Source organism: Phyllobates terribilis, unplaced genomic scaffold (genome assembly GCF_046119375.1).
Source record: "Phyllobates terribilis strain yellow unplaced genomic scaffold, ASM4611937v1 Scaffold_8__6_contigs__length_399053987, whole genome shotgun sequence".
Classification (NCBI taxonomy): Eukaryota; Metazoa; Chordata; class Amphibia; order Anura; family Dendrobatidae; genus Phyllobates; species Phyllobates terribilis.
Genome location: NW_027362768.1, coordinates 95,866,533 through 95,889,033, shown reverse-complemented (window position 1 = coordinate 95,889,033; position 22,501 = coordinate 95,866,533). Strand labels below are relative to the sequence as shown.

The window sequence follows — 22,501 nt, the reverse complement described above, 5'->3', positions numbered from 1 at the left end:
CTCAGGTCCCCTGCAAGTCAGTCCTGTCCGCCAGTCTTATCTTCAGTCCAGTCTGCCAGTCTGACTACTTTCCTGCCCGACAGTCTCTCTACGCTCCAGTCCACCAGTCTGTCTATGGGCGCTGCCCGTCTGCTTACTTGGAAGCACCTGCCTGTTACCTGCAGTGCCTGCCAGCCCGCTTACCTGGAAGCACCTGTCTGTTACCTGCTGTGCCTGCCAGTCTGCTGACCTGGAAGCTCCTGCTTGTTACCTGCCTTGTCTGCCAGCCCGCTTACCTGGAAGCACCTGTCTGTTACCTGCCGTGCCCTCCAGCCTGCTTACCTGGAAGCTATTGCCTGTTACCTGCCGTGCCTGCCAGCCAGCTTACCTGGAAGCACCTGTCTGTTACCTGCCGTGCCCGCCAGCCTGCTTACCTGGAAGCTTCTGCCTGTTACCTGCCATCCCTGCCAGCCAGCTTACCTGGAAGCACCTGTCTGTTACCTGCCATGCCCGCCAGCCTGCTTACCTGGAAGCTCCTGCCTGTTACCTGCCGTGCCTGCCAGCCCACTTACCTGGAAGCACCTGTCTGTTACCTGTCATGCCCACCAGCCCACTTACCTGGAAGCTCCTGCCTCTTACCTGCCATGCCCACCAGCCTGCTTACCTGGAAGCTCCTGCCTGTTACCTGCCGTGCCTGCCAGCCCGCTTACCTGGAAGCACCTGTCTGTTATCTGCCGTGCCCACCAGCCCACTTACCTGGAAGCTCCTGCCTCTTACCTGCCGTGCTTGCCAACCCGCTTACCTGGAAGCTCCTGTCTGTTACCTGCCATGCCTGCCAGCCCGCTTACCTGGAAGCATCTGCATGTTACCTGCCGTGCCTGCCAGCCCGCTTACTCAGAAGCACCTGTCAGTTACCCGTTGTGCTCGCTAGCCTGCCTACCAGGAACACTCGCCTGACAATCTGCCTAATCAGCCTGCTTGTTTACCTGGACCACCCATCAGCCTGCCTGCCGTGCTCATCCGCTGTACCGGTCAGTTCCTGCTTTCTGACCCATGGGAGTCACCTGCTCTCATACAAGGTTGGTCCCAGAGTGGCACCTGGTCCCTCTGCTCGGTTCCTCCCTGGTTCACGGAGTCGACTGAGCCGCCGTGCGACATTGGTCGGGCCGAGTTGATAATTAGTCACGCCCCTCTGGCCCCTCCTTGCACCGCAACACAGAGTTTCCACCACCCGGATCCGTAACATCAACCTTTAACTTCTTAAATCCGCAGCAGATTTTCGCCCCCAGAGTACAGTAGAGACCAAAAGTTTGGACACACCTTCTCATTTAAAGATTTTTCTGTATTTTCATGACTATGAAAATTGTACATTCACATCGAAGGCATCAAAACTATGAATTAACACGTGGAATTATATACTTAACAAAAAAGTGTGAAACAACTGAAAATATGTCTTATATTCTAGGTTCTTCAAAGTAGCCACCTTTTGCTTTGATGACTGCTTTGCACACTCTTGTCATTCTCTTGATGAGCTTCAAGTGGTAGTCACCGGAAATGGTCTTCCAACAATCTTGAAGGAGTTCCCAGAGATGCTTAGCACTTGTTGGCCCTTTTGCCTTCACTCTGCGGTCCAGCTCACCCCTAACCATCTCGATTGGGTTCAGGTCTGGTGACTGTGGAGGCCAGGTCATCTGGCGTAGCACCCCATCACTCTCCTTCTTGGTCAAATAGCCCTTGCAAAGCCTGGAGGTGTGTTTGGGGTCATTGTCCTGTTGAAAAATAAATGATGGTCCAACTAAACGCAAACCGGATGGAATAGCATGCCGCTGCAAGATGCTGTGGTAGCCATGCTGGTTCAGTATGCCTTCAATTTTGAATAAATCCCCAACAGTGTCACCAGCAAAGCACCCCCACACCATTACACCTCCTCCTCCATGCTTCACGGTGGGAACCAGGCATGTAGAGTCCATCCGTTCACCTTTTCTGCATCACACAAAGACACGGTGGTTGGAACCAAAGATCTCAAATTTGGACTCATCAGACCAAAGCACAGATTTCCACTGGTCTAATGTCCATTCCTTGTGTTCTTTAGCCCAAACAAGTCTCTTCTGCTTGCTGCCTGTCCTTAGCAGTGGTTTCCTAGCAGCTATTTTACCATGAAGGTCAGCTGCACAAAGTCTCCTCTTAACAGTTGTTGTAGAGATGTGTCTGCTGCTAGAACTCTGTGTGGCATTGACCTGGTCTCTAATCTGAGCTGCTGTTAACCTACAATTTCTGAGGCTGGTGACTCGGATAAACTTATCCTCAGAAGCAGAGGTGACTCTTGGTCTTCCTTTCCTGGGGTGGTCCAGATGTGAGCCAGTTTCTTTGTAGTGCTTGATGGTTTTTGCAACTGCACTTGGGGACACTTTCAAAGTTTTCCCAATTTTTCGGACTGACCGACCTTCATTTCTTAAAGTAATGATGGCCACTCGTTTTTCTTTACTTAGCTGCTTTTTTCTTGCCATAATACAAATTCTAACAGTCTATTCAGTAGGACTATCATCTGTGTATCCACCAGACTTCTGCACAACACAACTGATGGTCCCAACCCCATTTACAGTCATATGAAAAAGTTTGGGCACCCCTATTAATCTTAAGCTTATTGTTTTATAAAAATTGGTGTTTTTGCAACAGCTATTTCAGTTTGATATATATAATAACTGTTGGACACAGTAATGTTTCTGCCTTGAAATGAGGTTTATTGTACTAACAGAAAATGTGCAATCTGCATTCAAACAAAATTTGACAGGTGCATAAGTATGGGCACCCTTATCATTTTCTTGTTTTAAATACTCCTACCTACTTTTTACTGACTTACTAAAGCACTTTTTTGGTTTTGTAACCTCATTGAGCTTTGAACTTCATAGCCAGGTGTATGCAATCATGAGAAAAGCTACTTAAAGTGGCCACTTGCAAGTTGTTCTCCTGTTTGAATCTCCTCTGAAGAGTGGCATCATGGGCTCCTCAAAACAACTGTCAAATGATCTGAAAACAAAGATTATTCAACATAGTTGTTCAGGGGAAGGATACAAAAAGCTATCTCAGAGATTTAACCTGTCAGTTTCAACTGTGAGGAACATAGTAAGGAAATGGAAGAACACAGGGACAGTTCTTGTTAAGGCCAGAAGTGGCAGGCCAAGAAAAACATCAGAAAGGCAGAGAAGAAGAATGGTGAGATCAGTCAAGGACAATCCTCAGACCACCTCCAGAGAGCTGCAGCATCAACTTGCTGCAGATGGTGTCACTGTGCATCGGTCAACTATACAACGCACTTTGCACAAGGAGAAGCTGTATGGGAGAGTGATGCGAAAGAAGCCGTTTCTGCAAGCACGCCACAAACAGAGTCGGCTGAGGTATGCAAAAGCACATTTAGAGAAGCCAATTTCTTTTTGGAAGAAGGTCCTGTGGACTGATGAAACCAAGATTGAGTTGTTTGGTCATACAAAAAGGCGTTATGCATGGCGGCCAAAAAACACAGCATTCCAAGAAAAACACTTGCTACCCATAGTAAAATTTGGTGGAGGTTCCATCATGCTTTGGGGCTGTGTGGCCAATGCCGGCACCGGGAATCTTGTTAAAGTTGAGGGACGCATGGATTCCACTCAGTATCAGCAGATTCTTGACAATAATATTCAAGAATCAGTGACAAAGTTGAAGTTACGCAGGGGATGGATCTTTCAGCAAGACAATGATCCAAAACACCGCTCCAAATCTACTCAGGCATTCATGCAGAGGAACAATTACAATGTTCTGGAATGGCCATCCCAGTCCCCAGACCTGAATATCATTGAACATCTGTGGAATCATTTGAAGAGGGCTGTCCATGCTCGGCGACCATCAAACTTAACTGAAATGGAATTGTTTTGTAAAGAGCAATGGTCAAAAATACCTTCATCCAGGATCCAGGAAATCATTAAAAGCTACAGGAAGCGACTAGAGGCTGTTATTTTTGCAAAAGGAGGATCTACTAAATATTAATGTCACTTTTCTGGTGAGGTGCCTATACTTATGCACCTGTCAAATATTGTTTAAATGCAGATTGCACATTTTCTGTTAGTACAATAAGGGTATGTGCACACGATGCAGAAATGCTCAGGATTTTTTCCTGAGCGTTTCTGCATCTCTCTGGCAAGAAAAAACGCATGCGGATTGTACATGCGGTTTCCTGCCAGGGACATGCGGAAATGAAGCGGTCTTCACTTTCATTTCCACATGCGGGTTGACAAGCGCTTCCCAAGCGATTTTAGCATCACTTGGAAAGTGCTTGTCAACTTTACACTATATAAATCCATGCAACCGGCATAGATTTATATAGTGTGTGAATGTCAAAAAATAAAAAATAAATCTATACTTTACCCTCTGATGGCCCCCGGTGTCCTGCTTCGCTCGGTCCCGGCTGCCGGCAGTGAAGACTTTAGGACCTTCCGACATCAGCGTCACGTGACCCGTCACATGACTCTGACGTCAGCGAAGGTCCTTCTTCATTCAACCCCGAAGTGCCGCGAACCAAGCAGGAGCGCTGCGCGGGCCGTCAGAAGGTGAGAATATATATATTTTTTATTTTATTCTTTTTTTTTTAATGGTACCTGGGTCTGGATGAGAGTCCTCTCATCCACACCCGGGTACCATCCGCACATTAGACCGCATGAAAAGCGCATCAACATATACAGTGATGCGGATTCCATGCGGTCTAATGCAAGTCAATGGCGGCAAAAGAGCAGCGTTTCCGCAAAATTAATTGACATGCTGCGGATTTTTGACCGCAGCGTTTACGCTGCGGAAAAATCCGCATCATGGGCACAGCACATGCGGATTTCAATTGGGGAACATTGCTTCCCTTCTACCATGCGTTTTTCATGCGTTTCCGCGGCGTTTCCGCAACTGCAAAAACGCCGCGGAAACGCATTAAATACGCATCGTGTGAACTCAGCCTAAACCTCATTGCAAGCAGAAACATTACTGTGTCCAACAGTTATTACTTATATCAAACTGAAATAGCTGTTGCAAAACACCAATTTTTATAAAACATTAAGCTTAAGATTAATAGGGGTGGCCAAACTTTTTCATATAACTGTATAAGCCAAGAAATCCCACTTATTAAACCTGACAGGGCACACCTGTGAAGTGAAGACCATTTCCGGTGACTACCTCTTGAAGCTCATCAAGAGAATGCCAAGAGTGTGCAAAGCAGTCATCAAAGCAAAAGGTGGCTACTTTGAAGAACCTAGAATATAAGACATATTTTCAGTTGTTTCACACTTTTTTGTTAAGTATATAATTCCACATGTGTTAATTCATAGTTTTGATGCCTTCAGTGTGAATGTACAATTTTCAAAGTCATGAAAATACAGAAAAATCTTTAAATGAGAAGGTGTGTCCAAACTTTTGGTCTGTACTGTATATTTTTGTTACTTAAAATTTATATTCATGGATAATCGCTCTGCTTTTCCAGGTCCTAAATTGTTTGCTTATTATTCGATTAAGGAGTTATCCCACAATGATAACCCTGGACAATATTCCATATTTTGGCACTGGGATGTCATAGAAGGTTTTACTACTCTGGATCCCTATCTATTTGCCAGAACAGAGAGACCTGGTGCGCCTATGCAATCTATAGGCAACCATTTATTCATTTAAATATCCAACATGGAAGAAGGAATTCCCAGGCTTCAACCAATCAATCTATACAAAATCAATTTTAAAAGAGCTTTCCTTGCAGGGACAACCACATTAGTGGTATATCTTTAAACATTTGGGTTAAAAAATAAATAAATAAAAAGAACAATATATAATTTATTCATGTTTTTTTTTCAATAATTAATTATAATAATTTAGACATTACATGATCTGAAGGCATCACCTGAATAGTCTGCTGTAGTTCTTGTCCATCTACAGGTAAAATTCCACTGAAAGAATCAATTACACCATTAGTGTCCAAATTGTCCAAAACAGCAAATTGTCGTCCCCCTGGAAAAAAAGCGGATTAAGTTATACGACAAAATATGCAAATTCTCGAGTAAAATATGTAATGGGTGAGTAAACAGGATAATACCAAAAGAAAGACAAAAGAATAGCGTACAGAGTGTAGGCCCCAGTATAAAATCTGTAACAAGGCCCCTCTCCTACCGTTGGGCAGTGCAAATAAGTGAATCCTTGCTCAAATCCAGTAAATTTGACTCCAACACGTCTAATTTTACAATATCTTAGAAGACAAAAGACATTGAAAAAGGATTGAAGTGAAAAAGGGAAAAGGTGGCAACAAGAGTCTGGCTGTACTGCTCCTCTAAGTTCTGTAGGTCAGGGGCACTACTATAGCATCCATTGATCTCAAGTATGGCAAAGCTAGTCATGTCCTACTAATTTATTTTGGAACATGTGCATGATACTTGCCAGATGTGCACAATAACTGCTGGTACCTTCAAATGTTAGTCAGTTGCACCTCTCACCTCCTGATATAGAAGTAGCACTGGATCTATCTATCTATCTATCTATCTATCTATCTATCTATCTATCTATCTATCTATCTATCTATCTATCTATCTATCTATCTATCTCTACTATCTATCAATCCATCTATCTAGCCCTACTATCTATCTATCTATCTATCTATCTATCTATCTATCTATCTATCTATCTATCTATCTATCTATCTATCTATCAATCCATCTATCTATCCCTACTATCTATCATCTATCTATCTATCTATCTATCTATCTATCATCTATCTATCTCTACTATCTATCTATCTATCTATCTATCTCTACTATCTATCTATCTATCTATCTCTATCTATCTATCTATCTCTACTATCTATCTATCTATCTATCTATCTATCTCTACTATCTATCAATCCATCTATCTATCCCTACTATCTATCTATCTATCATCTATCTATCTATCTATCTATCTATCTATCTATCTATCTATCTATCTATCTATCTATCTTTCTATCTATCTATCTATCTATCCATTTATCTCTACTATCTATCTATGTATCTATCTATCTATCTATCATCTATCTATCTATCTATCTATCTATCTATCTATCTATCTATCTCTACTATCTATCTATCTATCTATCTAAAATATCTATCTATCTATCTTTCTCTATTTACACCATTAATACCTTCTCTATATCTCTTTTTTATCTGATTATATATCTCTATATTTATTGTCTGTCTCAATGTGTTTCATTACCAGTCATTGCTGCAATATTTTCAAGTTCTTTTTCGGCATAAGGTCCAAGTGCTATGACGTGTATGACCGCTCCACTTGCTGTAATATTTGGGAAGCAAAGCCTGGTGTCATAATTGTCTTCTCCATCAGTTAGCAGTACAATCTCGGTTCCTTGTGCAGAGCCATCTAGATTTTTATTCACCTGGATTTGAAGTGAAACTCATTATGCAAAAAAACCCAAAACCCATATTATATGTTTAGCAGTTGACTATTCTTTTTCAGGAGACTCATCACTTGAAGCTTGAATTTTGAGTTTGGAAAGGAAGTAATCAGTTTAAATCTCAACCAAAGTTTACCTTTGTGTAGAACTAAAAAAAGAGACATTTAGAGTAGGCCGTCATCTAGGACACCATTCAGGAGGCAGAAGGCAATTTGGATAAGAGGAATGGGATGCAACATTATCAGGACGATTTTACCCAATTTGTACAGCATGATGTCTAAAAAATCCATGTATCTATATTCATGGAGTTCTTCTCTCCTTTACTGATGATTACCTTGAGTATGTATACACAGCCTTAATTTGCCTAGATAAAATAATATTCCTTTAGCTACAATTTGCCATAAGAGGAATTAGAGAACAGTATTGATGAGTCATAGTGACATGTCAGATGGTTTGATGGGAGAGGTGCAGGTGCTGAGAGCCAAAGGAGGGCATATTGTTAAGTTGATCTCTTTAAGGTTATGTGCATGTAACGTCTTTTTCAGTCTGGTACGCTCAGGAACCCACTTGAAAAAGCGCTTAAAAAATGCTGAAAAGAATTAATATATGCACTGCAACGTCAAAAATGACTTACTGTGCATATATTCAGTCATTTTGAGCTTCTTTTAGCTCAGCCTTTTTGAGTCGTGAACAGGCTAAAATAAGTGACCAGTCCTTTCTTCAGGCAGCATCCTTTTGGAAACTGCTCACTAGTTTATATATACAGTTAAATAAAAAGACACAGGAGGTAAAGTCACCGCCAAAAGGACCATAAAGATGCAAAAGATGATGCTACAGGAAAAACACTGCCGGCATCTTCCTGAAGTATCCTCCGCTGTTATGCGGCGGTTACGTCATCGTCTATAACCCGGTGTGTGAACATACCCTAAGACTGAAGATTGGCTACAAGATTTTCTCCCAATCCAGTCTTTAGTCCCTGAGGAGAGCCACATTATTACTTTCAGGAATGGTGGGACACTACCTCCAACCCAGTGACAATTCCAGAGCAAATGTTGGTCCCTTCATCGGTTGCTGAAGATGGAATCAGTGATTTCAGCCTCTCTCGTTGTTGATCGTTGACTTTCTCTAGTGGGGAAATGACAGATGCAGATCTGGAGAACTCAACAATCCCAATATAAGTTGAGGTTTCAACAATCTGGGTGAGAAATATGTCTGCAGCCTGGTGTAGACGTCTTATACGATCATTCTGCAAAAAAGGAAAAATAACTAGATTAAATAGAGTGTAAAGGACATATTAATATTCATGCTATCCAAGTGTAAAGGACGTATTGATACTCATGCTATAGCAACTCCATTTTGTCTGCTTGCTTTAAAATCATGTTATTATACTCCTTGCAAAACATGCATTCCTTCCTTCTTTTCTCATGCTCCCCATGCATCTTTTCCCACACTAACCTTTTCTCACAAGAACATTCTGTGAGACACCCTGCTCCCGTTATCTGACTAGTCTGAGCCGGGATGGGTAACATTGTAAATTTCCATCATGCGCCGAACTAACGATGATATATGACCATATGTGCATTTCCGTAATAATTGCACTAACATTGGCCTAAGCCTGTAGTACTGTAGTATGACAGTAGGTGATTGGACATTAATAAACTCAAAACAATATAAAATGCTAAGTAGAAATAAACGGGATTAGAGATTCACTGAATCCTCCCATACAGAGCATTGCCTCCGTTTGGTTTTCTGTGGATTGCAATTGTAGCGCCCCCAGGGTTCGGTCGCTACAGAGATATTGCATCTCACCCAGAGGTGTGATATCTCGCTTCCAGGTAAGGATGGAGTGTGGCTCAGGACCCTGGCACCCACATGCACTACACCACATTTCCGGGGGGTGAGCACAACCTGCCCCTGTCCCTGGCTGGAGTGGGGGGAGGGAACACCTAGAAAGGGGGAACCCGGTAGTGTGTGGGTGGGGAGAGTAGATCCCGGGTGCACTGTATAGAGGAGTATATATGGTGGGCACCATCTTAGAGAAGGAGTAGAAAGTGGGAGAGAGCAGAGAGAGAAGGAGGCTGGGAGCAGGGGCTCTGTATGGGCTCTGCTCCGCAGGCAGGCCAGGTCTCAAGGCCTGGTCCTGGAGGAGAGAAGAGGAACGGAGGAAGCTCTAGGAGAAGACTGAGGGGACCCCAGGGGTGCGGACCGGCCAGCCGCCACCGCACGCCCGCCGCTACCAGAGTAGGGGGATCAGGCCAAAAAAGGGAACCGGATCCCTCATCTAGTGAAGGAGAGCAACTACCCTCAGCTAGTAACCGGAGGCCGTGGCATTGTACGTGCACGGCCCCTCACTACACCCGTTAGGAAGGCACCATATAGGACCCAGGGAAACGGAACATACGTTTGCCCGCCAAGGCCCGAGGCAGCTGGACAGAAACGTGGTCAATTGTGGGGTACGACAGGCCAGAGAAAGGACACACGAAGGGGGTCCTGAAAAGCATTTCAAAGGTACCTGGGAGTTGGCCGAGCCCCTCACCTGGTGAGCACAGCACGACGTGGGCAGCCATTACCTGCAGAAGTGGCTTGGAGTGTAAAACTGTGAGTAAAGACCCTGGACTGCATCACTGGACTCTGAGTCATTACTGTTGCTCCCGCGCACCATCACCCCCACCATCTGCACTCACTGCCCTGAGGCTATACTCCTCCCTTGGGGAGTTATGCTACCCTCTGCTGCACACACAACATCAGCCTCAGCAGTCTGCCCCGCAGCGGCGGTTCTCAGTGACCGCAATCCACGGGTGGCGTAGTCGGACATATCAACATTAAAAACCAAGTAAACAGATCCGCCACTGGTTTGACCACCCTGAGCCACGGGACCGGGTCGCCGCCACGGAGACTACAACCCCTGATATTACACAGAGACCCGGCTCCGGGTATTCCCCTGCACACTCGGCCCAGGGGGCGCGTCAACTTTGGCGTAGTTGGCAGGATCTAAACCAACCCGTTATCATCGGGTATTGTGTGCCTAGAGACTGTTTCACTGTATTGAATGTGGCGCCCGCCCCAGAAGAACGGACGCCATGATGTGCGCGCCAAAAGACAACAAGAAGCCACCTCCCATCGTGGTCCAGGTCCCAGAATGGCGCCAAAGACGGAGCCCACCCCCAACAGCCATGAGTGCGGCTGCAGAGATGTCCATCAACGTGAGGGAGCTGCCCCTGAGAGTGATTGTCAGCAGATTGCCCCGGGACCACCCCCAACAGGGGCGGAAGGGAAAGAAAACTGAGGGGCAGGATGTGGTTTGGATCAGTCTTGGCAGACCACACCCGGAGATGGTGGGGAGCGCCAGTCCCAGTGCCCTGACGAGTGGCCTACTGCAGGCCGAAGCGGCTCCGTGCAGCCTCATGGAGCTGATGGCCCAGCTCCCCGGGGAGGACCCTGAATTCCTCCGGGCTGGACTGGAGGATTTGGACCAGAGGATGGTCCAGGCGCAGCGGGAGGCCATCGCGGGGTGGAGAGAAGAGATGGACTGGCGGGTCGCGGCCCGGCAGCAAGAGGTGCTGCAACCACCCGACAGCGTGCCTGCCCCTGAGGACGGAGGAGGACAACCGGAGGCTGAGAGCAGCGCTGCAAAGGGAGCAGGTAAGGGGGACGCCCCTGATACCAGCCAGGACGCCACTAGCCTGCCCCTGGACCCCGTCGCGGAGCCAATCGCCCCGGAAGTCACTGCCCCCCCTCCGCTCCCGCCACCTGCACCTAGGCCCAAAGCCCCAAGCGCAGTCGCTGGACCACGTCCCACGCCGTGCCCCTTGATCCTGGGTGCGGCCTGAAGCGGCCCGCTTCAGGCCCGGTCGCAAGGCCTGATGCCCCCAGATGTCTTCCACCAATGGGCGCCCCTGGTCCCAACACTACCACCCCTGGGCACGGACCTATATAGCCAGCTGGCCGGTCCTGATGGAGAGCCGGTCCCCCTGCCACGCGGATGGGTTCACCCTTGCCACCGGAGGGACCTGTCAGCGAAGGCCAAAGCCCCACTTCCTCCGCTCCTGCCCGCTCCGCAGCCAGTCACCATCCCCCAGTTCCCGGATGAAGAGGTCCAAATAGAGTGGGACCAGACCGGGGAGGACTTGATGGGGTTCTCGCAGGAGACGCGGGCGGACGTAGCTCGCAGGCGGGAATTCTGCCGCCGGGAAATAGAGGAGCTGGAGAAGGAGAAGCGGGCACGGCGCCAGAGGCAGGAACAGCTGCAGACCTGGAGCGCGGAAGAAAAGACCCAGACCCGCCGAGACCCCCAGGCTGCACGCGGTCCCACAGTCACCGGGATCGTGGTCAGGTTCCACCAGGAAAAGGGGTGGGGGTTTATTCGGGATCCAACAACCGACTCAGACCTCTTTGTCAACAGGAGGGATGTGGAGAGTTGTCTGCCCGCGGGTCACCCGAAACGGGATCTGTTCCCAGGGGATCAGGTAACATACACCCGACACCGAGGTCTGCGAGGGTGGTACGCTCTCAACGCTCGGAGGGTGGAGGAGCACCGCTACCCTGAATCCCGCTACGCGGAGGGCCCGGATGAGCCTGAAGAGGATGAGGCACAGGGAAAACGCTACTAAAGCGCAGCAATAAGAAACTGTGTATAGTTACCCGCCAGGGTGAAAAAGTTTCAAGACACGCCGTTTTGCGGATTACAAAAAGTTTACCTGGATCGGGATTGCTGTTAAGTTTATTTGTTTACTAGAGTTACCCGAAAAGGGTCTGTGAACTATCCGGCTGAGGACTGGGAGCAGCCAACCTTTTCTATCCGGCTGAGGACTGGGAGCAGCCAACCTTTTCTATCCGGCTGAGGACTGGGAGCAGCCAAATTCTGTAAATAGTTGCACTTCTTAAAGTGCCCCCTATTGGTTTTATACACACCTACCTCAAAAGATACCTGAAGGTGTTTGTTGCACTTAGTAAAATTGCACCTTGTTGGGTGACATGGACACCTGGTCGCGGCAAGGACTGTGACCTGCTAAAGAGACTTCGTCGCAAGAATGCTGCTGAGAATAGTTTGTGTTTTCCACTTGAAAAGATGTTTTATATACATATATATGCCAAGAGTTATATATTTGAAAGAAAATTTTATATCTATTAAAAAGTAAAGTTTAATAATGCTGAAAGTAACAGGAAAAGTTGTCTCCCATAAAGGGAAAAAGAAAATGCTGAATTGCTTTTATATAGTTGTATTTAAAATGTTTTTGCATGTCTTGAAATCAAATGTCTTGTGCTCTGTTCCAGCCCGCGGATGTGCTGTGATTTACCAGGGGGGAATGTAGCGCCCCGAGGGTTCGGTCACTACAGAGGTATTGCATCTCACCCAGAGGTGTGATATCTCGCTTCCAGGTAAGGATGGAGTGTGGCTCAGGACCCTGGCACCCACATGCACTACACCACATTTCTGGGGGGCAGGGCAACGATGCTTCCGGGTGTGAGCACAACTGCCCCTGTCCCTGGCTGGAGTGGGGGGAGGGAACACCTAGAAAGGGGGAACCCGGTAGTGTGTGGGTGGGGAGAGTAGATCCCAGGTGCACTGTATAGAGGAGTATATATGGTGGGCACCATCTTAGAGAAGGAGTAGAAAGTGGGAGAGAGCAGAGAGAGAAGGAGGCTGGGAGCAGGGGTTCTGCATGGGCTCTGCTCCGCAGGCAAGCCAGGTCTCAAGGCCTGGTCCTGGAGGAGAGAAGAGGAACAGAGGAAGCTCTAGGAGAAGACTGAGGGGACCCCAGGGGTGCGGACCGGCCAGCCGCCACCGCACGCCCGCCGCTACTAGAGTAAGGGGGTCAAGCCAAGAAAGGGAACCGGATCCCTCATCTAGTGGAGGAGAGCAACTACCCTCAGCTAGAAACCGGAGGCCATGGCATTGTACGTGCACGGCCCCTCACTACACCCGTTAGGAAGGCACCATATAGGACCCAGGGAAACGGAACATACGTTTGCCCGCCAAGGCCCGAGGCAGCTGGACAGAAACGTGGTCAATTGTGGGGTACGACAGGCCAGAGAAAGGACACACGAAGGGGGTCCTGAAAAGCATTTCAAAGGTACCTGGGAGTTGGCCGAGCCTCTCACCTGGTGAGCACAGCACGACGTGGGCAGCCATTACCTGCAGAAGTGGCTTGGAGTGTAAAACTGTGAGTAAAGACCCTGGACTGCATCACTGGACTCTGAGTCATTACTGTTGCTCCCGCGCACCTTCACCCCCACCATCTGCACTCACTGCTCTGAGGCTATACTCCTCCCTTGGGGAGTTATACTACCCTCTGCTGCACACACAACATCAGCCTCAGCAGTCTGCCCCGCAGCGGCGGTTCTCAGTGACCGCAATCCACGGGTGGCGTAGTCGGACATATCAACATTAAAAACCAAGTAAACAGATCCGCCACTGGTTTGACCACCCGGAGCCACGGGACCGGGTCGCCGCCACGGAGACTACAACCCCTGACATTACACAGAGACCCAGCTCCGGGTATTCCCCTGCACACTCGGCCCAGGGGGCGCGTCACAATCAACCTTATAACATAATAATTTGACACTCATTTGGTCAACCGTGAAGGGCCATTGCCCTCCCTCAACAAGAGCTGTACGTTTGGAATCAAATACATGAAATAAGGAAAAAGCATTGAAATCTGAAAACTATGTTATTATTATGTTCACAAACAAATTAGGCATCTACAGTATATAAACCCTCAAGTTGTGTCCAGTCGTACTATGACACCATTAGACTATTGTGGCACCTTATTATAATTTTTTATGAATTATATACTTCATATTAACTATATAAAAGTTTATCTCAGATTTTTTCTATATAAGATCAGACAGTGCGATGTCTTATTCGATGCTGGATTTTGTAGCCACTCTTTCTTAGTAGCACTGATTCTAGGAGATATAAGTACTGTAACACGGTGCAGTATTTAGTTCTAGTTGGGAACACATGGACTTTATACAGCTTTGTAATACAGAGCCACAGAAACTGATTTTTCAACTGTTCAGCCTCCTATGCATGGCTCTAGTGTGTGCATGAGGCTTTAATAAGTACCAAGTAACATAAAGTTGATAATCTATATGCAGACATATTGCTACTTTCTAATTCCACAAAGCATAGTTCTATATTGGGTTAGCGCTCCGTTCACCTCTTCCAACTGTGATTGAAAGTATATGTTTATAGTGTTAAAAGATGACCATTCACCTAGCACATTCACGTCTCTAAGGCAAAGTTGGTGCATTACTGTAAAAAAGGGTTTATTATAAAACATTTATATTGGGACTGCTGATCATTTCTCAAGAATGAGGGTTCTATGTTGCATGTTTGAATGGAGAGATTGTTGCACATGCACACTACCATTCCATGCGCTGAAAAAAATAGCCAAGTGCTGCCTACTATCTGTGTCAGTCCCATAGACTTTTATAGACTTTTAATAGAGTGGCAGTGTACATGCTCGACCAATGCAATATTCAAAATGAGGACACATAAAATTAGGACACATGACCCCCATTCTTGTGATTGGTGGGGGGCTACTTATTTATAAATGTGGGACAAGTCATTTAAATAGAATCTATCAGCTGGTTTTGCTATGTAATCTGACAGCAGCATGATGTAGGGGCAGAGACCCTGATCCCAGCAATGTATCACTTAGTTTACCAGGTGCAGCAGTTGGGATAGAATAACAATTTTCTCTGCAGCAGATCTAGCAGAGCTCGGAATGCTGAGCTCTGTATAACCCCGCCCACACCACTGATTGGCTGCTTTCTGTGTACACTGTATATTGACAGAAAGCTGCTAGTTATTGGTGGGGGAGTGGTTGGATCAGGAGGCACAAGACATAGTCCTCTAGTGATAATCTCCTGCTGATAAAATACTGACGTTATTAAAACAGCAAAACACAACTTTTTAAGTGATACATCACTGGAATCAGGTTCTGTGCTCCTATAGAATGCTGCTCTCAGATTACATAGCAAAAAAACTGTTGACAGATTCCCTTTAAGGTTGATCCTAACTCCAAATAAATTTCAAAGTCTTATTTAAGGATTATAAAGAAGCATGAGGAGCACCATAACCATGTAACCTGCATAGGTTGGAACCCACCAGCATCATGCTTCCAGATACATCAAGGACCAGAGTAATCACTCTGTCTCTATACTGCAGCAGAGTGAAGGATGGGACTGGAAGACTGAAGTCAGGTCTTGGAGGACTGGAGCTTATATCTGTTGAGTCCTTGATAACATCCCATGTACTGCGATAATTGCACATTCTGTTTTGTAGATTGGGAGCTTCTGTGTTGTGGGTACCGGCATCACAGAAATCTGTTACCTGAAAAATGTATTGACCATTAGTAAAAAAATATTCTTGATGTATAAATGGGCTTTAATATTAAAACTACTAAAATAATACAACATATACTATAGTATAGTGCAGTGTAGCAAAAGTATAACCTGTATCTTACCTGTCCCATTGAACTCATAAAAGCATGTACTAAAAGCCAAAGTAGGTATTCAATCCTAGTATCAGATAAATAACTGTACAAAAAGAACAGTATCTTCAACATTTTCATGTCAAGGAACACTGGTCTACTTGTCATTTGGGTTGGAAACGTTCCTAACTTCCTTTAGCCTTGAATCAAGGATTTGGGTACAACATATGCAATACTTTAAGGAGTTAAGGAATGTTATAAAATAAAGACAAAATAAGAAAAAAAAATCATTATTTAGCCATTTTATGTGTAATGTCTCCAAAACTGCCACCTCTGTGGTCCCCAGAATAGATGACATCCCTAACAGCTGTGATGTTTAAACGTACAGTATGTGACCACTCAGGCCAGTGATTGGCTGCAGTGGTCAAGTGACTCATAGATGGGAATTCATTGCTTCATATATCAGCAGTAACCAATGGAAACATAGTCCTGGTAGGGTATTCAAGTAATTGTTATTTATTTTATACCATCCCTTATTTTAAGGTAAATTTTGTATGATCCTGGAAAGCCCCTTTAAAACTTTATCAGCTGTTACTAAGGTCTATTTCTAATCACCCAACCGCCATAACATTTGGCTGTGGGTACAGAGCTTCTGTGCTAACAGTATGAAACTGTGTGTACAGAGCCTGTATGGTGGAACACAAAATCCCTACTGATCTGTATTATGGACCTGTGCTAACTGTGTGAGCAGCTGAAAGGTGTAGTTATATGTTTTTACTATACAGCACCACTTTATCCTCTCTAAAGTTAAACATAATAGTCAGATTTCTCCAGCCCATTGATTTCTATACCGTTATCTGCTCACCTCACCGTCTTTCTCAGCTCCTGACTAGCTGCTCTGATCAGTTCTGTAGAATCACAGAAGCACCCAGCATCATGGCTCTCACTGTCCTGAGCCATGTGCTTGTTCAAATTCACTGTTATCTCTATATGCAAATACAGTGATAACAGTATAGATTTAGAACAAACCACTGATTGCTGAAGTGGTATAGCAGCACTTGTGCTGAGTTTTATAGTTGTATTAATACCACACTTCTGCTACTCATCTGAACTGTCTCTCAAAGAGGAGAGCCTGCCCTGCCAGAAACCAGGAAATAAGGAAACTGCAGAGTTGTGAGCTGCTCAACAGAGAACTTGAGAATAAACTTTCAAGGCAGTAAATGGTCTTAATAAAACAACCCTTTATGATTGGCTGTAATGATCATGTAAGTAGATGGTATGGGAGTGCTGTGGCGTCAAAAAGTACTCTTAGTTTAAGTTCCCGCGATGAGTTTTAGGTAAGTCTTTGATGCTGCATATTTTAGGTGAGCAAAAAATGCAGCATCTTACAGTTCCAAAATGTATACAAATCACATGGCCACTTTTTTAAACTGTGTAAACTGACCATGTGCATTTTTTTAAATTCTCAATATATACATTTTTCTTGCGGGATTGCTGAATCATATGTGCAGACTAGATGTGAAAAAAAGAACTCGCATCGGTTTTTGGCGTGTTTATGCTGCAAAAGAACATTACAAATGCATGTAATCCATACATACGTATCAATGAAGTTTTGTCAAAGCAAAATATCAAAAAGTATATATAAAAAGCAGCATTATTTAAAACATAGCATTCCAAAAAGAGACAAAAACCGAAGCATCAAAAATGCGATAAAATTGCATGCAAAAAACCCACTCAAAAATGTAATAAAAAACGTGAGTAACCTAATTTACCTAATAGGCGCTGTAAAAAATCTGCACCATTAAAAACTCCAAAAACACTCATTGTGGGAACGTAGCCTAAGGCAGCGAATGAAACCACTTAGCTGAGTCTATACTTAATTTTTCCACATGTCATTGGTTTGTCTGCATATGCACTTTTATCTATGCCCGTTAAGAGACGAAAATGAAAATACGCACCGTGAGCAGCGCTTGTGAATACATTATAGAGTCCTGGGAAAACTGCATTGCGTAATAGGGCACAAACACACAACCCTCTTCATAAAGTCCAGTCGCTACATCAAAGTTGCAAGCCTTTGTTGGACAATTTTCTCCATGACATTCGCTTGTTTTTAGTATATTTGTACCTAAAATATCCAATGAGCACCTGAAAAAACGAGAAATTGAAAGCTGTAAAATTAGCTTTTCCACTTATAGTAACTTCTGACTTCTGTAACTTGCTAAAACTTAAATTTCCTCAAGTGGCACTGCTGCATTCAATGATAGCTCAAGTTCTAAAGTTTTTCTAATCCTGGGTAATCTCTTTAAAGGGAATCTATCACTAGGTTTTCGCCATTTAATCTGAGAGCAGCATAATGTAGAGCCAAAGACGATGATTCCAACAATGTTTGACATATTGGGCTGATTTTTTGTAATTTTGATAAAATCACTGCTTTATCAGCAGGAAAATATCACAAGAAAACTAGTAAACCTGCTTCCAGGTAGTCCTCCATATTCATAAACTCTATATAATCCCGCCCCTACCACTGATTGGCATCTTTCTGCCTATGCACAGTGCCAATCAGTGGTGTGGGCGGGGTTATACAGAACTAATCATCCAGAAAATTTGTAGATCTGCAGCAGATTAAACAGTGATTTTCTCAAAACTGCAGCGAGCAACCCAGTAGGTGACACATCACTAGAATCAGGATCTCTATCCTTACATCATGCTGCTTTTGGAAAGGGTAGTAAAAATCGGGTGACAAATTATCTTTTACCTATGAATCGTGATTTTGAGCTTGAGGTTGCGGTTCTGGCCCTTACCATGATTTGCACTGCAAATTTACTTTTTTGACTGGCTACTATGAATAAGAAATGACCTACCACAAACTCACCAGTAAGCTACGGCATGGGTAGTTTTTATTTGTTATTTATCCACATATGAAATGATAAAAAAGGCGTTAATCAATTATGTTAATTTTTTAATAACCCCTTTTTTGCGATTTTGTTCTATTCCTTCCCTTTTCACAATAGCCATAACTGTTTTTTCTATTGACGTAGCCATATGCTTTCTGTAAATCAAGTTGTATTTTACAAGAAATATTAATTTACTATATAATATACAAAAAATGGGAAAAAATTAAGTAAAGTGAAATAGTAAAAAAATGCAAATCTGCCATTGTTTTTTTGCCCCAATTTATCAAAGTTTTTATGCCAGAAAACTGGTGTAAATAGCTTTGAAAAGTTGCAAAGTTTTGAGCAACAGAACGCTGTGCAAATATTTTGAAGTTTTTGGCATTTTCACACCATTTACCCCCAGCTCTAATGAAGATGGTAGAGCTGGGGCAAGATGGGGCATAGTGACCCCAGTTCGTGAATCAGGAGCTGACTTCAAAACCTCATCTCACCCAACATCAGGCAAGAAAAAAAGCAATTTAATAACTTGAGAATATTCTGTTAAGTCCAAGTTGGCATTACCAGAGATTTTTCATTAGGGGTGTGTACTTCTTCCCATGTATGATGTTAACTAATTATAAGCAGGCAGCAACATACAGGGAGAAAAAAGATCACCACCCCACAATAACTTTTAGCAAGTTTCTCAGTGTGAGACATGCAATGACAGTCTGCTGTTATAACTTATTTCACTGCAGAACTGTGTGATTACAAAGTACCCTGAGTAACATTGAGTGTGATTATTAACACCTTTCATGTGACATGCAGAAGTAGTGCTGTTGCTTCAAAAGCATCCAGCAACTGTTACAAATAACATAAGCACAGGAGACAGGAAGTGTTGTGCTTCAGAAGTATCCAGTAACTTGAGGGGTTAACACAGTGTCACGCTGTCTCTGTATACTGGAGGTAGGGGGCCTAAGCTGACCCTAAGCTGGGGCCCTGACTAATCCCTCAACCTGGAGGTACTGTTAAAGGTACAGAGGTCCAGGCCGCCAGCGTAACCCCTACCTCCTGAAGATCCCTGCACCTCAGTAATCTAGTCCTGAGAAGGACCCCGATCACAACCAAAGGGAACAAGAAATAATATGCCCAAACACAGTATTTAGACGAACGAGACAGTACAAGGGAAAAACCAAAACCACCTTGCATACAAACAACTTCTCAACTACAACAGAGGGAAAACCAACGGGAAAGGAGATAAATGATAAAGCGAGGAAAGGGAAAAAACACTTCCAAATACACTTATCTCAGCAACTCCAAACACCACGATCCGCTCTGTCAGTCTGAATGAAATGCTTTCACCGACACCTCCCAAACAGACCAGCAGGTATATGAAGGAGTCTCACTACAGAAGTATTGATTGCAGCTGGGCGAGGCTGGACCTCATCTAGCCCAGAGAGAGAGAGAGAATTAACTCCCTCACTGCCGAGAAACACAAAGCACCAACAAGTCAGCTGCGAGAAGTCAGGCTGTGTACTCGTGACGATCTTCGTGGCAACACACCCGTGACACACAGTCACCGAAGACAGGGAGTGTTTTAGCAGAGCCCCAGGAGGATTGTGAGGAACTTGTTATTGTAGTCTGGCTGAAGCCGAAGAGAAAGGTGGTGTGTTATCTGGATCTGACAGAAGGCAACTAAACAGGATTCAGATCAGGAGAGAAACTAAACACCAGTCAGATAAACTCCCTGAACTAACAGTGCAGAGTATTATCGGGCAGGAAGATAAGGACTGGAAGAAATTGTGTCACAGGGTTCATCTCCCTCATCAAACCCTCCCCCCTCCATCTCCATGCAGGATAAAGAATGCTGTGTACTATTGTGTCCTTTTGAAGGAAAAGCCTGTGATTGTGTATGCTTAGAAGTATGCTGCTAAGGGATCTAATTTATGCTGAATTATGCTACTGAAGAGACTGTAATACTGTGCCTTGTGAAGAAACTACTGTATTGTTACTGGAGCCGGTTGCTGAAGAAACTCAGTCTGTACTCTAATGAAGATTGTTGCTGTAATATCCCTGAATTGCACTGGCCATGCTTCAGATTAAATTCCACTGTTAAACTGTTGAAAAAGACTCTTGTCAGATGTGTCTGCTCAGCAATTGAATCTATGGTCGCCCTGAGTAACAGTTCCCCCAGGATTCCAAATTCATTCATGAAACCCGTCTCGCCCTATCTAAACCTAGCGGCATGCGTGTAACATTCAACTTTCATCTCACTGCAGCCAGTGTGGGGGAGGGACAGCTTAGCTTAGCTGACAGCACTGAGAGGAGAGCTGCTAGAAGTGTTTGTAATGAGACAAAGCTACTCATCAGAACTGTTATTCAAGGAAGAGTGCCTGCCTCCCAAGAAACCAAGAAGTAAGGAGACTTCAGACTTGTGTGCTGCTCAAGAGATAACGTGAGAATACCCCTTTAATATAAATTATAATTAAAAAATGAAGTGGCCAATTTAACATGCTCTAACGGGTAAAAAGTCCTCTTTAAAGGGATTTTCTGTGATCAGAATAATGATGGAGTCCAGCAATATCCAATCTGTGGAGGTTTAATGCTAAGCATCGTCACCAATAATCTAATCTGTTTAAATTGTCTCCAATCTCTTCTGCTCTGTTAGCTGCATTCCATCTACAAGGTATCGGCTGTACTAAGCGTTGCTGTTATTCAATTGAAGTGAATGGGATATTACTGCGTTACCCAGCATAGTTACATTTATACATCATAGGATACTTACCTTGTTGCTTCAACTTTACTGTTTCCACCAACATAATAAGGTGTTTCCTCATTATATTCATCATATATTCCCCATCGAAGATGTGCCCACTCATGGACAAACACTCTATCTAGAAACCAAAATTAATGAATGTAGCATAAATGTTCAGTTTCTTTATTTATGAAATGTTTCATGAATATCTGCAGCTACTAGAGATAGAAACATAATTTTCTATCAGTTCTATCCTCAATAGTTTACAGAATCATCACATTACAGATTTTCATCTCTTCTAAGTAGCCAAGAAAAAGTCTTAATTAAAAGAAAATAGATCTTGAAAATGATTATAAATGATAAAAGTAAATTAGAAAATTGAATACGTTTTGTACAACAAATACATCTTAGTTGCTAGACCTGAGGTTCCAACTTAAGTAATGCATTTCTTAAATGAATGGGAAGGAATTTGACTTTCCTAAAGCTGCTCTTCCTTGTTACTGTAACTTATAGTGTAGTGTAACTAGGGATATATTTAAAGGGAACCTGAGAGTAGATTCTTAAAGCCCCTTATATTGTTTAACAAAAGTTTTCTAAAGGTCAAGGTCTGAAGCCTATCTAGGATTACCATTGGTACATATATACAGTAATGTTTCATAGTAATTAAACCTAATTAAAAAGAGCTACAAAAAGAACTAAAGTTAATACTGTTACAGTGTTCAAGCTATTAGATAAACAAGAAAAAATTCACCTCTTGGTCCATACACTGAGAGTAAACTGTCATCCAGTAGGAAGTTTGGGGTCAGGTGGATATTTCTTCCTGGTTCTCCACAACGTCCATATTGTAAGGTGTATGGATCATAGCCATATTTCAGATATGGGTTTGTAATAATTATATCTGCCTGAAAAGTAAAGAGAGGTAAGTTTCTCAATGTTTGTACAAAGAATGTATTAGAAAAGCTGAAGTTTATCTTTTAATTTAAAGGCATAATCCAGCAGATGAAAAATATTTCGCCAA

At 44.0% G+C, this 22,501-nt stretch overlaps 1 protein-coding gene across 1 annotated transcript in view; it reads right to left on the bottom strand.

Moving 5' to 3' along the window:
• The window catches only part of LOC141156779 (calcium-activated chloride channel regulator 3A-1-like), a 69,148-nt gene that overhangs the window by 35,358 nt on the left and 11,289 nt on the right, over nucleotides 1-22,501 (bottom strand). The window contains exons 3-9 of the mRNA XM_073643157.1: nucleotides 22,235-22,385; nucleotides 21,514-21,622; nucleotides 17,817-18,003; nucleotides 15,534-15,758; nucleotides 8,439-8,663; nucleotides 7,219-7,399; nucleotides 5,882-5,988 (exon numbers count right to left, since the gene is read on the bottom strand). Coding sequence (XP_073499258.1) covers nucleotides 5,882-5,988; nucleotides 7,219-7,399; nucleotides 8,439-8,663; nucleotides 15,534-15,758; nucleotides 17,817-18,003; nucleotides 21,514-21,622; nucleotides 22,235-22,385 — 1,185 coding nt within the window. The remainder of the gene's footprint in view (nucleotides 1-5,881; nucleotides 5,989-7,218; nucleotides 7,400-8,438; nucleotides 8,664-15,533; nucleotides 15,759-17,816; nucleotides 18,004-21,513; nucleotides 21,623-22,234; nucleotides 22,386-22,501) is intronic.